The 16,499-nt window shown below is 33.1% G+C and overlaps 1 protein-coding gene across 11 annotated transcripts in view; it reads left to right on the top strand.

Moving 5' to 3' along the window:
- Ptbp3 (polypyrimidine tract binding protein 3) overlaps positions 1-16,050 on the top strand; it is a 98,521-nt gene extending 82,471 nt beyond the window's left edge. For all 11 annotated transcript variants that reach the window (XM_078047967.1, XM_078047966.1, XM_078047969.1 and 8 more), the window contains 6 exons: positions 1,799-1,938; positions 2,575-2,608; positions 6,045-6,137; positions 7,005-7,221; positions 10,776-10,853; positions 10,981-16,050. In XM_078047967.1, coding sequence (XP_077904093.1) covers positions 1,799-1,938; positions 2,575-2,608; positions 6,045-6,137; positions 7,005-7,221; positions 10,776-10,853; positions 10,981-11,113 — 695 coding nt within the window. In that variant the 3' untranslated portion in view covers positions 11,114-16,050. The remainder of the gene's footprint in view (positions 1-1,798; positions 1,939-2,574; positions 2,609-6,044; positions 6,138-7,004; positions 7,222-10,775; positions 10,854-10,980) is intronic.
- Positions 16,051-16,499: the final 449 nt, after the last annotated feature.

The following is a 16,499-nucleotide window of genomic DNA, read 5'->3' as shown; positions in this document are numbered from 1 at the left end:
ATAGTATACAGCTTCCTCTTATTTATAAGTAATTTTCTCTGGCTCCAATTTGAATTTCACTCATTCCATTATATGTTCTGCATCACTTATACTTTCCATTTGCACAGGTAACTATAGGTTGGCTACATTAAATGATTTTTAATCAAATTATTACATAAAATGTATGAGCTGCTTAGGTCATTAACAATAGGCTTATTGATTATGTGTTGAATAGACCTGAACTTTGTGCTTTGTGTCTTCAGTTCCTTTGAAGGCACTGAATACACAGTATACCCTCAGTAAATATTTTATTTAATAAATATTTACTATTCAGTTTGAGAAATCTCTTTTTAATGGTGTGCTTAGTGTTTTTTTTTTTTCTTTCTGCTTTTTATTTTTTATTTTTTTGCAGTGCTAGGGATTGAATCCAGGGCCTTGCATACGCTAGGCAAGTGCTCTCTACCTCTGAACTAAATCCTCAGCCCTCATTGAGGGACTTGGAGGATTACCATGGAAGGTTATGCATGTTATTTATTTCAAAGGATTTTTTTTCTCTTTAGATAATGGAAATAATTAAGAAATGGAAGTTGATTAGTACTTTGATAATGACTCATTCTTTTATAAAGGGTAAACAAAATGAATTTGATCACAACTTAAGGAAAAAGAAAAAATGCTGTATGGTTTTATCTCTAAAGAAAACACTGGAGTTGGTAATTTAGGGAAATGACATGCTATAAAGCCAATTTTATACATCATATTTCCATATTCCAGCTAATTCATGAATGTAGCTATGTTTTAAATTTATACCCTAATATTCTAAATCTGGGATTTTGAACTATGGTCTCTCTGATGGAGAGGATAGTGTTAACCAAAAAAAAAAAAGTGATATGAAGTTGAGTTTTAAGTTTATCTAAGTGATTGATCTACATAATTTGTTGAAAACATAGTTTTTATTTATTTGGAGCTCCCCAAAGCTTAATCCTCAGCACCACATAAAATAAAGGTATCGTGTTCAACTACAACTAAAATATATGTTTTTTAAAAATCAGCAAATTGCACTGGGATTATAGCTGCATAGTTGAGCATTTGCCTACCATGCGCAAAGCCATGGGGTTTGATTCCAGAACCACCAAAAAGAAAACAACAACAAATTAAAGAATTAGTTCAAATATAATGTTAGTATTATAAAACATTCAATGATTTTAGAATATCTAGGAGAGTAGAGAGCTCTGAAACAAATTCTACAAAAGAATATTGAATTCTGTAAATCTATTATTTTAATATTTATTCAGAACTTAATAAGGTGACAAAATTTAGACTGGCATATAGAACTACCCAGCACCTCTTTGTGGCTTCTGCTGAAGGACTTTTAAAAAATACTTTCCTGATTTTATGGTAGATGTCAATGTGAAAATTGGATGCTTTTACTAGAAAGGTGCTTTTGAATATATTTATTTTGTGATAGCAGGAGTGCTTGTAGTTGATAGACTGACCCTCTGAGAAATCCAACAACTTTTTTTTTTAAGACCAGTGATTTCAGTTACTCTGTCAAGTATGGTAAAGTACTGAGTAAGTGGTTTCAACAAATAAGGGACTCAGCTGCCAGACAGACTCTATGGGGCAGAAAACGGGCCTTTGATATATTCTTTATGGGTAGCTTGACACCCTTTCTTCCATGTTTGCTTTTGTCTTCATTTATTTATTTCATTTATTTACAGATTTTGCTTCATAAATTTACTTCATTATATACTTTATTATATTAACTGTTTAGTTCTTTAGATAACTATAGAGTATGAAATGCTTTTTGTGTTTTTCAAAGGTCTGTCAGTCCCAGCTGTTCCTGGAGCTCTTGGTCCTCTCACCCTCACCTCCTCTGCTGTCACTGGAAGGATGGCCATTCCTGGAGCAAGTGGTATACCAGGAAATTCTGTTCTACTTGTCACCAATCTCAATCCTGATGTGAGTTGAGAAGTATTGTATGTAAATAGTCTTTTTGTGTGTGTGTGTGTGGTGGTGCTGGGGATCAAACCCAGGGCCTTGTGCATGCAGGGCAAGCACTCTACCAACTGAACTATATTCCTCAGCCCCTAGATGTAGACTTTGTCTCTAAATAAAATACCAAAAAAAAAAAAAAAAAATAGGGCTGGAGATGTGGTTCACTGGTCAAGTGCCCTTGAGTTCAGTTCCTGGTGCTCACCTACCCCCACAAGCGCCAAAAAAAAGGGGGAGGGGAGATAGAGTGACTTCTGAGCTAGGATTGTATTTAGATCAAAATGTTTTTTAAGTTTGGTTGGCTATGCATGCTACTTGGAAATCGAAGGCAAGAGAATCACAAGTTCAAGGACAGCCTGGGCAATTTAGCAAGACCTTATTTTAAAATAAAAATAAAAAGGGCTGAGGCTGTATCTTATTACTTACCTTGCATGTAAGAGGCCCTGTGTTTATACTCCCCTATCCCCCCAAAATGCTTAAGTTTGTTCATTATAGAGAAGCATATAAAATAATACTCTTTATTACATTATAATAAAATTATTTTAAAATTTTACTTAAATTATTTAGTTAAGACTTAATATTTTTATTATCCTTTTTAAACAGCTTATCACACCACATGGGCTTTTTATTCTATTTGGTAAGTTCATTTTTATTGTTTTTAATGTTACCTATAGATATGAATTGAGTACATTTGATTCATTTAATAATATTTCTTGATTATGCCAAGTAGTGTACTTGACACTGAGGGTAGATCAGTGAATAAGACTTAAGTAATTACAGTAAAGTTTTATAATAGGGGTGATAATGGTTGTAAATGGGTGCATAAAATAGACCTAACCTAGCCCAGGGATTCGGTAGAAATGATAGTTAACCTGACTTAGGAAAAATGAGAATGGGTTAGCCAGGCAGAAATGAGGAGAGTAAATGTCTTTTCAGATACTAGTAGTGGGTGAGATTTCCTAGTATATGGAAGAGAAGAAATCCTAATGAAGATTATAAGAAAGAAAGATATTGAAGCTGGGCAGATGCATAAGGACAAGATGATGAAGAGGTTTGTAGGCTATATGAAGGAGTTTGGTTCCCTATGAGGAATATGAAGGCATTAAATAGTTTTTATACAACAGAGTGTCTTAATGAGAGTCATGTTTTAAAGATCGCCTCTATACTTTCTAAAAGTTTTCCCCTCTTGCTTACCTTAAAAAGAAAGCTAAGCATGCCTGTTTATGGAGGATTAAAGTATTTATAAATTGCATCTTTTACTATGCTCATTATATATAGCATAAGTACACAAGCATAGAAACATGAGAGCAACAAAATGAATAATACTTACTATTTTAAGAAGTTTTCTTAATGACAAAATCTTTTTGCATTAAAGAATTAATATGTAGTGAGGAATACAATTTAGTATGCTTTATTTTGGATAAGAAATATTTTGTTTTTCATTTTGGCTCATTATTCCAAGGATAAAACAAGCAATCTAAATAGAACTGTTTCATTGTTGATGTATTTTATTAATTACTTTACTAGTTTTTCAGTCTAATCCACTAATGTTTGTTGTTCTTCATCTAGAAAGTTTTTTCTATTTTTTTGTGCTTTATCCTTTTCCTGTTAAATCAGTACATCTTGTGGGGCTGGAGTTGTGGCTTAGTGATAGAGTGTGCGCTTTGCACGTTTGAGGCACTGGGTTCAATCCTCAGCACCACATAAAAATAAATAATAAAAAAAGGTAACGTGGGCTGGGGATGTGGCTCAAGCGGTAGCGCGCTCGCCTGGCATGCGTGCGGCCCGGGTTCGATCCTCAGCACCACATACAAACAAATGTTGTGTCTGCCGAAAAACTAAGAAATAAATTTTGAAATTCTCTCTCACTCTTCCTCACTCTCTCTCTCACTCTTTCTTTTAAAAAAAAAAAAAAAGTAACGTGTCCATCTATAACTAAAAAATAATATATGTTAAAAAATTAATACAGCTTGAATTAAAAGTTATTTTAAGTGTGTTAAAAAACTGGGTTGCTACTCTGATAGTCTTCATTTGTAAGATTTTTTCTTACCAAAATAGAAAAGTTTGTTTCTAAATTCTTTGAGCATTGATAGGGTTTTTTTTTTTTTTAACAGCATTTTTGAGGTATAATTTACAACCATACAATTTACCTACTTTCGTTGTTTTTTTAAGTAAATACATGGTTATGCAGCCATCATCACAGTCCAATTTAGAACTTTTCCTTCCTTACTTAGAAAACCTCATACAAAAGTAAGAGAGAAAGAAAATTATATGCTCATTTGCAGTCACTGTAAAGTTTTTTAATAATGAAAATTTAGGTAATTTTCAATAATAAATTCATGGAAGGTAATAATACATCTTCATATGACTCATATAAACTTACTTGGAGTGGGGTTGTAGCTCACTGGTAGAGCACTTGCCTGCCATGTGTGAGGCACTGGGTTTGATTCTCAGCCCTGCATATAAATAAAATAAAGATTGGACAACAACTAAACAAAAATATTAAAAAAAAAAAAAAAAACTTACTCGGGCTGGGGTTGTGGCTCAGAGGTAGAATACTTGCCTACCATGCATGAGGCACTGGGTTCGTCCTCAAGCACTATTGTTATAACTAAAAAAAATATTTAAAAAAATTATTTTAAAAAAATCACCCATACCTTGAAGAACAAGTTGTGTGTGTTTAGTTTTTTAAAGAATATCTACTTCAGCCACTTGTCATTGCCAAGAAGGGCAGCAAATTTGGAATGCTTTTCTCTGTTTTAAATTTGAAAAGTAGAGTTCATTTCTAGGTTTTCAGTTGCCTTTAGGTGCTTGACAAGATAACCAGCTGTCTTCTGTGTCCCTTGTAGGCATTCTTTTATTGTATTGCAAAGTATGATAATGATACTGTTTTATGCATAAGCTGTTATATTATAATACACTGGATGGAGAAAAATAAGAAAATGCTATTTATATCACAGAACCTTTTAATTTCATCTGTAGATTGAAATTCATAAAATGTAGTTTTTTCATGTTGGTTTATATAAATAGATTGGTATAAATAATAGAGTTTGAGGCGAGGTGCTGTGTTACACACCTGTAATATCAGCTATTTAGGAGCTGGGGTGGGAAGATCACAAGTTTAAGACCAGCCTCATAACTTAGGCCGTAAGCTATTTAGCAAGACCCCATCTCAGAATAAAATAAACAAAAGGGTTGGATGTGTCACAGTGGTAGAGCACCCCTGAGTTCAATCCCCAGTACAAGGAAAAAAAAACTTTGAAACAGGGTGTGGCAGTGCATGCTTATAGTCTCAGCTACTCAGGAGGCTGAGGAGGAAGAATTGTTTGAGCCTCATGGGTTTCAGACCAACCGGGGCAATGTAGCAAGACTCAGTCTCAAAAAAAATTAATTATTTTTTTCCCAGATCCATATATGAATCATTTTTTTCCATTCTCTGGGATGTGGAATCCACTTTGGGAAACTCCTTATTAAGAAAAATATTGAGTGTAATGAGATGAATTAAGAGGCCATTGTGGTAGTTCTCATAGTCTCATGGGAAATGGTGATAGCTATGATGATAGTGAGGATTGTGAGAAGTGGACAAATGTAAGAGAGATTTAGGCCATAGAATCTGTGGGTGCTCGTGAGTAGTAATAGACTGGATGTAAGGGTTTAAGGAAAGGGAGATGTTAAAGGATATCTCCCATTGAGCTGGAATTGTGGTAGAGTGCCCGCCTAGTATGCATGAGGCACTGGGTTCGATCCTCATTATCACATAAAAATAAAATAAAAATATAGTGTCCACCTAAAACTAAAAAATAAATATTAAAAAGAAAGATGACTCCCAGGTATCTGACTACAGTAATTATGTGCATGATGGTACTATTTATCCACAGCTATTCAGCACTGAAAATGGGGAGAGCTAAGTGGGGATGAATGTGTTTGGAACGCATTAAATTTGAAGTGTTTATGGTACATCCAAGTGAAAAACTTGAGTAGATAAATAGATCTGGGACTTGGGTGAATATGTATGAAAGAATAAAATTAATTAAACATTAAATAGTGTTTTTGTTTTGCTTTGTTCTAATTAGGAGTATATGGTGATGTCCATAGAGTGAAGATCATGTTTAATAAAAAAGAAAATGCCTTGGTTCAGATGGCAGATGCAAGTCAAGCTCAGCTAGGTACTAATTATTAATAATAATGTGATGATGATGATGACGATGAGGACCTACCTTTGAATTTTCCTTCAATATAAACAAATGTAAAGCTATTAGAAATATAATATTATAAGAGTACTTGCTGGTGGTAATATCTTCATTTTATTTGTACTTGCTTGTACTTTAAGTTTTAAAGATATTTTGTCTGAATTACGAATTACTCTTTTTTTCTGAAGTTCATTTATCTATTTGATCTTTCATTAAGTTTAAACTAATAAACATGGCATTTTGTTTCATTTTATGTGATTTTGTTTTCCTTCTAAATTAAGTTTTCTTTAACAGTTGAGTGGCTCAAAAGTTTAGGCAAACTTCCAAATGATGGTATAAGAAAGTGTCTTTCTAAGGCCATACTGTAACAAGGGCTATTAAAATATTGCTACTCAGGGGCTAGGGAATGTAGCTCAGGTAGAGCAGCTATTTGTTCCTCAGCATGCCCACGGTCCTGGGTTCTATCCCCAGCACTACAAAAGGAAAAATAACAATAGTAAAAGAAAAACATCACTAGTCTTTATTTCTTTGCTTTAGATAAAACTAATATATTCAGTAACCATTTCATTAATATTTACTATGTTCCAGGCATTCTGAAACTTCCTAGCACTCTGGTTGGAAAGTCGTCCCTTTTTGTTGTTGTTGTTTGTTTGTTTGTTTGTTTAAAATTGCTTTTATTATAATAAAATGAGGTTATTTAATACATTTCCCTAAAATATTTTGGATTTAAAACTCTTTTAACACTTAAACTGACTATAATTTTAAATGACTAAATGATAACTTAGGACATATTACTGAGAGTCTGACTTAATACTCAAACTTCCCTTTTCTCCTGTACACTAGCAATGAACCATTTAAGTGGTCAGAGACTTTATGGAAAAGTGCTTCGTGCTACATTGTCCAAACACCAGTCAGTTCAGCTTCCTCGAGAGGGACAAGAAGACCAAGGTCTGACTAAGGATTTCAGCAATAGCCCTTTGCATCGCTTTAAAAAGCCTGGCTCTAAGAATTTCCAGAATATCTTTCCACCATCAGCCACTCTGCATCTTTCCAACATTCCGTATGTACTTAATAAATTACTTATTTAGGTGATTGATGATCTATAGTATGTGGTCTGGGAAAGGTAAAACAGGGAAACTATTCTAACTATATCTCCAGTCATGCTTTCCAAAAGTGATCCAATGTTTTGTAATTTTTATTTCAAATAGGAAATGAACAATTAGTTGCTGTTCGGTAATATAAGGGCATAAAAATAAACACAAGTGGAAATATTCCATTGGAAATATTCCTGCTCATTCCTTTGTAGAAGTAACAACTTTTAAGTAACTAATATAGCAAAAGCAACTTATGTATCTAAGAATTTCCTAAAAATGAATTCTCTGCTCTTTATCTACAAACTACAAAGTCATAAATATGTTATATATATGGATTACTTAAAAGCTATAAAAGTTATCTTCCTGTAACCACTTTAAGAAGATCTCTGTTAATCAGTGTTTTATTTATATCTTCTTCAGTTATCTGATTCTAACTCAGGGATTAACCATTTGTAGCCCATGTCTGTTTTTGTATGGTCTGTGGACAAAGAATGATTTTTATATTTTAAAATGGTTGGGAAAAAAAGTGATATGATAAAATTCAGATTTCCCTTTCCTTAAAGTTTGGTGATGTCATAAAGTAAGTTTTGGCTGTACTCATCATGGAATATCTGTGGCTACCTTTGAGCTACAGTAGCAAAGCTGAGTAGCTACAGTAGAGATTGTATGGCCCACAAAGCCTGAGATTTTTACTATCTGGCCCTTTAAGAAAAACATTTGGCAGCTCCAGTTCTAATTCTTGAAATCGTAGACTTACAGAAAAGGCAATTTTGTATATTTTAAACTAATTTATCAAATGGGGTAACCTTTGAAAAGAGGAGTAAAAGCTGTGGGGAGTGTATTTGTATATGTGTGTGTAAAAATTTGACCTATTTTTAAGTCCCAAGTTTTCAGTTCTGTGAATATTTCAACCAAATTGACACAGGAGCATTAAAGTAAATTAGAAATAATAATCTCAAGCTTATAGTTTACAATAATTAACATTATAATATATTCTTATATAATTACTTACTGTGTACTACATTTAAGTTTTTGTAGGTGGTATGATAGGACAGAATAGGTTAAAGGCTGAAGAGATAGGGTTAAAGTTCTGGGACATTATTAAGAATAAGAAGGTAAGCTAAGGGCTGGGAGTGTTGTTCAGTGGTACATTGTTTTCCTGCCATGTTCAAAGACATAGGTTAGATCTCAAGCACCCCCGTTCCAACGGGAGCTAAATAGGAAAGGAAAATAATTACTTTAAATAGTATTCAGTGCCCACCTCTCTGCTTGTCTGATTAGGCTATGAGGAGAAACCTTTAATCTGATTTGGGCAGTGAATCAAATCTCATCCAGCTAGGAAATTGTGGAGGAGTCACTTAAGGGGAAAAAAATCTACAGTGCTAGAGTACATGGATCTAGAAGTTCAATACCTCATCACTGTGGAATAGCTAAATGGACCTTTCATTGTTAGCTTTTAATATATAACAGATTATGCAGAAGCTAGTCAACAGTTGCAGCCAGCATAGGACATGAACTTAAAAAAAGAAAGGATATTAACATATTTGAACCATCTTCCAAGTTTTGGGCAGTGCTCTGGTGCTTTACATGTTGCTTCATTTCATCTCCATAACAGCCCTTTTTGGCAGGGAAGCCACAACAAACTTTTGTCTTAAAAAATAATGTAAGATTTATATAACATTACATTTTCGATTTTGGTTGCTTTTAATTGTATAGTGCAGTGTACATTCACATTAAATACATTCACATTGGGGCTGGGGTTGGGGCTCGGTGGTAGAGCACTTGCCTACAATTTGTGAACCACTGGGTTTGATTCTCAGCACCACATATAAATAAATGAATAAAATAAAGGTCCATCAACAACTAAAAAAAATTAAAAAATACATTCACATTATTGTGCATATATAACTTTTAGCTGCAGAAACTCTTCATCATCCCTAATTAAAACTATATTCACTAAGCAATAACTCCCATTTTTCCATAATCCTGGACCCTGGTAACCACTGTTCTATATTCTGTCTTTGTCAATTTCTCTATAATAACCTTTGAAGCTGTTTGCAGTGGTGCACACCTGTAATCCCAGCAGCTAGGGAGGCTGAGGCATGAGGATTGTAAGTTCAAAGGCAGCTTCAGCAACTTAACAAGGCCCTAAGCAAATTATCGAGACCTTGTCGCAATGAAAAAAAATACAGGCTGGGGATGTGACTCAGTTGTTAAGTACCTCTCAGTTTAATCCCTGGTACCAAAAAGAGCATCTATAATAATCCTTGAAGTAAGGTTATCTCTTACTTCAAGGGTTATTATGAAAATAGTTTCATTTTGCTGATGGAACAAAGATTAAGGATAAGTAATTTTACTCAAAATTATATACCAAGTGAGTGAGGAATAGAATTGGAGTTCATGTCTGTCTCTGCAGAGCCAGTGATTGCTCTACACTATTATTGCTGGCAATCATGAGAAGATGAGGAATCTACTTTTCATCTATTAACTCTCATGTGATAGATCACTGTATTATAATCTTGTCTACTATTGCATAACAGGTCACAGAAGAATGTAACAGCTTGGCACAGAAGTAAATATTCAAATACTCATTATCTTATATTGTTACAGTGAATCAAGAATAGCAAGGTGACTTAGCTGGGTAGGTTTACTGAGATTCTTTCATAAGATTGCAGTCAAAATATTGGGGTGGAGGGGCATAGCTCATAATATGGAGCTAATGTAGTTCAGTAGCAGAGCATGTGCTTAGCATGTGCAAGGTCCTGGGTTTAATTTCCATCACCAAAAGCAAAGTCTAGGCAAGGGTGCAGTTATTTGAAGAAGCATATCATTATTTCTGTTATGTCCTAAAAATTACAGAGGTCATTTCTATTCAGTTATAAGAGGGAAATATTAGGACTTGGGTTGGGGCTCAGTGGTTGAGTTCTCATCTCCCATGTGTGAGGCCTTCAGTTTGATCCTTAGCACCACATAAAAATAAAATAAAGGTATCATATTTATCTATAACTTAAAAAAAATTAAAAAGAGAGAGAGAGAGGAATAACCTCCAGGGGTGTGAATATTAGAAGGCAAAAGTAATTGGGGGCCATCTCAAAGCCTGGCTACCACAATTCTGCTGTCAGAATTACCTTGAAAACAATTGAAGATGTAGAACCCTGGACTATAGCTGAAAGAACAGACCTAGAGAAGTAACTTTGGAAGTACTGGAGTTAATTACTGGAGTCAAGTGGTGTGAAGAATAATCACTTTGATAGAATATATATAGAAGGAATTTTTTGACCTTTATATACATGACTTTTTTTTTTTTTACAGCAAAGATTGAGACAAAATTCCATTGTTTAGACATGTATGTGTCATCTTGAATATTTTCCTGGATACGTCCAAATCATGTCTGTTATCTGGCTCAGTAATTCTGCTTGGAATGTAAAATACTTGAGAGAATTGATGATTACCAGAGTTAATCTGTGCTTCATTTGAGAAGTGGAGCTGATGTAGTTGACATTCTGTAATGTTTTCACAGCCCTTCTGTTACAATGGATGATTTGAAGAACCTTTTCACGGAAGCTGGATGTTCAGTGAAGGCTTTTAAATTCTTTCAGTAAGTCCTTGCTTTTACAAAATATATTATTTAACACACCATGCAAATTTCTAAGAGTCTTCTGGTGGAAGAAGGTTTGGAAACAATTAATTCTGAATACTTTCTCTATTTCTTATGCCATTTTCAGGAAAGATCGTAAAATGGCGCTCATTCAGTTGGCATCTGTAGAAGAAGCAATCCAGGCCCTCATTGAGCTTCATAATCATGATCTTGGAGAAAATCACCACCTCAGAGTTTCTTTCTCAAAATCTACAATCTGACTTTTCTGTGAATTTTTCTCCTCTAAAACTGGACCATAATTTTAGTAAAACCTACAGACATAGACTGAAGTAGCTCAAGACCAATTTTGCCTCTTTCAAAAAAAAAACCCTGAGTTTCATATTCAAGTATATTCAAAACAAAGGATGGTCCCCCCCCCCCCCATTTTTTCCCCTTCTAGTGTATGATTGAAGGTTTGTTATTCCTTTGTACCATGGTTTGTATAAAAATAACCTTCAGGAAAAAATCAGGAAAAATATTTTTCAGTAATTTAATTCCCTATGTTAAATTAGATTTCAAAAGAACATGCTTTCTTTTAGTTTGGGTCCAGATCAGCCTTATATAACATCTCTAAACTCCTTTTGAGCTTTGAGAAATTTAAACATATGGACTTTTAAAATTACTTGATGTAAGTAATTTAAATCACTTGCAACGAAGTTTTTAACTTTATGATTCAGAAGTTTGACCCCTGTAGGAAATTCTGTTCACTTATAATAAATTATGTCAAATATTTGCCATATATTGATGGTTATACATATAAACACATTGAATTATATTGGAAGCAGACTTATAAATGTGCATGTTTTCTTTCAATGATTTCTTTTTTTTCCTACTGTATGACACTCCTTTGAATATACATATCTTACCTTTTTAAGACTATCTGGAAAAAAGTAAGTGTTTCAGCTGTCCCCAGGGAAATTAAGAAGAATCCAACCAGGATCTATTAATAAGTCAGAATAATTAATAATTTTATTAGAAAAATCATGTTTTAAATTTCAAAATGATACTGATTTGTCAAGTAATATAATATGATCTTGAAAATTTTTTAAAAAATAATCCTACTTATAAACTACTTTTTTATAATTGTTTTCAGGAAAAAAAAGTTTACAGTCTTAAGGAAAATATTCAGGTCTATCATATGGTTTGACAGATTTTTTAGAAGTTATTTTTGGTAAGGTCTTATTTTAGAAAAAATTAATCTCAAGGGTTTTTTGTACCACTATAATCTATCTAATACTTATTCAGAATTACTGTGTATTTACTTAATTTCTTCTTATGTGCCTTATTATGTGCTTAAGATAACAATAGGTTAGAGTTTTATCTAAATATCTTGAAAACTATATTGTGGGCTTGGTGAGCATTTTGTTTTGCTTTCTCTGGTTTGGTAAGGATTTTAAAGACTTTTTGTTGTTGTTGTTTTCGTTACAATTTTAAGTGGTTTTCAATAAGTAATAGTTTTTATTCAAATCTTTGGTGCTTTGGTGCAGAGATGGGGTGGGGAAGGGTGAATGGTTTTGGAAATAACTCAGTACACATTTGTAGGCTTCTTTACATTGTGACTTGTAATAGTTATTGCCAATTATCATACACCATTCTGGGGCTATAGAATGCAATCTCAGTTTCTGGATCTTTTCTAATCTTTATTGCCCATCAGAATTTGTCTCAGGATTACTTGGTTCTTTTCAGTACTCAAGTGAGAACTTGCTTTTCTTTGTTAATGTAACTTGATTTCTGAATGCCCACATAGTTGGAGTATGAGAAAGCAAGTTATTTCTCATACTTTCCCTCTCTTTCTGGTTGAATGTAAGAGTACATTTTAATGTTGCTTCAGTGATTGTATTATGTAAAATTGTTTCTTTTTAACAAGAAACTGCTTTATTATTCCTTCAATGCTTGATCATATTTTTTTAAAAAGCAGAATTATTCAGAGGGATTAATTTCATTCACCCATTTACACTTTTCATAATTCTCAGAATGGTTCATCTTAACTTTTCAAAGAATATCTCAAATCATTTTGCTTTATTCCAGCCATTAATTTGAACATAGGTTGTTTGCGGGGGGGGGGTTTGTTTGTTTTTTTTTACAAAAAAAAAAAAATAGAAGCTGAAAGAGATTATAGGTTGTAACTCAACACTGAGTAACAGTTAGTTGGTAGAATATAAAGGTCATTAATTTGAGACCTTTGAAATGGCTGAATAGATAGGTATACTATCATTTATCTATTGTGTTTTTTTTCCCCATTTATGAAATACATTTTTACCCTAAACACCCAAGTAGGAGAGGAAGGGAAACAAATTGGAAAATCTCCCAAAATTTGTGTTTTTGTTTTTGTTTTTCCTTCTACACGAGCAACTTTCAGTGACTAATTGGATTACTTTGTTTATTTTGGGATGACTATGTAATTTATTAATTCATAATTCTCATATAACATCCAGCATTAAGTGTAGCAAGTAACTGATAGCAGAAGGGAAATAATGGTGTTGAATGTAATTTTGAAGTGGGGGATGGCCTTTAAATCTGGGAGAGAACATTTAAATCCTTTTCAGGGATTTATGTAGATATGTGTGTGTGTGTTGTTTGTGTGTATATGTGTATAAATTCATGTATATACATACATACACTTCTAATGTATATACATATGCACATTACATACATTTTTATTTATTAAAAAAGAAAATTAACCAAATTAAGATTTGGAAAAGTGGGATATTATTTTAAAAGTGCATGTTTGAAGCCATCAGATTGTGTCTAAAATTAGCTATAGAGCACATGGATGTTGTCCATATTGAACTCTTTGCTATTAGAATTATAGAGATCTACAGTATTTGTGTTGGCATAGTTTTTGTAAAAAGACTCAAAAAAAAATTCAGGATAGTGGAAAAACTAGATTTGTTTTTTTATTGTTTGTTTTGGCACACATTTTTTTTCAGTATCTTCTGGTTTGTTTTCACTGTTGATCTTTCATAATATCCTATTTTTAAGTTTATTCACTTTATTTTAAGGTATACTTATATCACTTTTCAAGGTATATTGACTTTTACACAAAGTGTGTGTGCATACATATGCACACACACGCATATATCAGGACTTTAAAAAATGGCAGTACATATTTAACAATAGCAATTTATGCCAAAACATCTTACGATGAGTTTTAAATAAATTACATAGCAGTAAAATGTGTTTCATGTAATGTACAAATAGAAAAATGATGCATTATCTTAATCTGTAACTTACTGGAGAAGTATCAGGATTATCTAGTAGCTCTTACAGAGAATGCCATAAATTCTTCAAGACTGAATATTACCATCATTTATTTGTAGAAATGTTTGAACTCAGTTTTTAGAGCCATAATTTTTGCCTGCCTGATTCTTGATGGGAGTGAGGTCTTCGTTGTCTCCATCTGCTATTGTGGTCATCAGTTCTACTTCGTTTTAAGAATTAGCTGAGCTATGAATCTCTGTTCAGCTCCGAAACTTTGTTCAAAGTCTCCATGTCATCAGTGATATTTATATTTGAGTGTATTGTCATGTAGATTCTCTTCTATTCCCATTAAATATTTTTGGACAAAAATGACAAATTCAAAAGCATTTCTTTTCCTTCCCATTAAGTCCCTTAAAAACCCGAAGTTTGTCAAACGATCAGCCTGTTTCTTAGAAAACCTAATGTGTACTGCTATTTTTAAAACAACAACAAAAAGGACAGCATCACTATGTGTAAAGCATTTTTCTTAGTCTTTGTCTTGATCTTTTGTTAATGTTATCTTGTTATCTGTTAATGAACTTGCCAGACCTAAAATACTCTTATTGTGCTAAAACATGGTTTAGATTGCACAAAACTTTTAAAAGTATAACTTAGCTGTCTTTTAAAAGAGTTGTGTTGATACCTGTAAGACTATTTGCAGTCTTTTTTCAGAGCAAATTCTAACAATGGCTTAAAAAATAAAAAATAACTCAATCTTAATATGGGGGGTTTTTTAAGGGAAAAAAGCAAAACAGGACCAAAGTTTATGTGCCTTCTTCATTAGTCTTAAATGACCTTTTCTTCTTGTTCAAGACTAAGATAGTATCAGTATTCTGGTTTTCAGGAAATATATACTATAGAGTTTTAAAAGAATGTTGTCCCACAAACTAGTCATACAAGCAAATAATTGTAACTGTGTTAAGTCTCAGTTATACTTTTGTCTTATCACATAATCTTCATTATAGAGCATTATGCTGGTTCAAGAACAGAGCTGCTTTGTGGTAGTCACCTTAGTTTTTGCAACCTGAGGCATATGTTCCAGAGAACAGGGATATTTGTCTGGTCCAGTGACCTTGGTGATAATACTCATGATTGAAAGCTGCTTATGGCAAGTTTAACTCAACACTCTCAGCAGATTATTTTTATTGTTGTTTTCAGTTCTTGGATCTATGTAGTAGTTGTAATAAATATGTAAATAGCTATTTTTGGGGTCATTAAAAAGAATTATAACTCTGGCCTTTTTCCTTTACCATTCACTGTTACCCAGATCTTTTAAAAATTCATCCCACATCGAAAAATTACTAATTATAAAGATTGCTGACCAAGCAAAGTTTTGCATCAAAATGTCACCTCATTGCTCTGACCAAAGACTGAGTGTTCTGGTTTTAACTCCTCTGTGAAACATTTTCCCCAAGCTCCTTTCTGAAAGACCCAGTTGAGAGCGGCCTTTACTTTGTATTTTCTATTGGTAAACAGACTACTTAGAGAAAATGGGAGTTCAAATGTGAACAGATGGATTAGGATGACAAGGGTTTGATGGGCATTTTCAGTACTGTATTTAAGAAAAACAAAACAAAATAGCACAGCTAGGAGCCTCTGACATAGTCTTGTGTTTTATGTGATCTGTTCATGAAAGTCCCTTTTTTCAGTTTATAAGAATAAAATGCTGTAAATATTTGTAACAACATTTTTTTTAACCAGGCCAAAAAAGAAAAAAGGTTTTTGGGAACAAGTGAACATATAAAGTGGTTTTATATAAAAACATCAATTGTCTTGTATATTTTGATAAGCAGCAGTACCAGCTTTCATTTGTAATACAGTTTGTGGCATTGGAAGAAAAGGATTCTGTGATTGTTGAAGTGAATTATGTTATAAATGCAAAGAGAAGATAAAATATTAAAAACATATTTTCTAACTACGTAGTGCATGGTTAATTCAAGCTTCTGTACACTATAGTATATTTCATTTTCCTTCAGTTTGTATATTTGCTATAACTTGAAATTTCCAATCTCTTTTCCTAACAAATATAGCATTGTAGCATGCCTTTTAATAAATGTCATGACATCTGTACTCTCTTAAAAATTTTCTGTGTTCTTGTCTGTACTCTGGGTTTCCCCTTGTCTTACCTGTAATTCTAATGATGTCATATTGTCTTTTTTTCTCCCATAGTCATCTATCTCAATTTGTCATAGTTTGAGACTAGTAAACACATATTCAGACAATTTTAAAACTGAGAAAAATTAAAGACACTAAAATCTACTCTTTTTTTTTTTTTTTGGTAGTGCTGGGGATTGAACCCAGGGCCTTGTGCATATGAGATAAGCACTCTACCAACTGAGTTCTATCCTCAGCTCCTAACTACTTCTC

This window comes from Ictidomys tridecemlineatus, chromosome 4, assembly GCF_052094955.1.
Source record: "Ictidomys tridecemlineatus isolate mIctTri1 chromosome 4, mIctTri1.hap1, whole genome shotgun sequence".
Lineage (NCBI taxonomy): Eukaryota > Metazoa > Chordata > Mammalia > Rodentia > Sciuridae > Ictidomys > Ictidomys tridecemlineatus.
The sequence above is the reverse complement of the archived record's forward strand: the minus strand, read 5'-3'. Positions and strand labels throughout refer to the sequence as shown.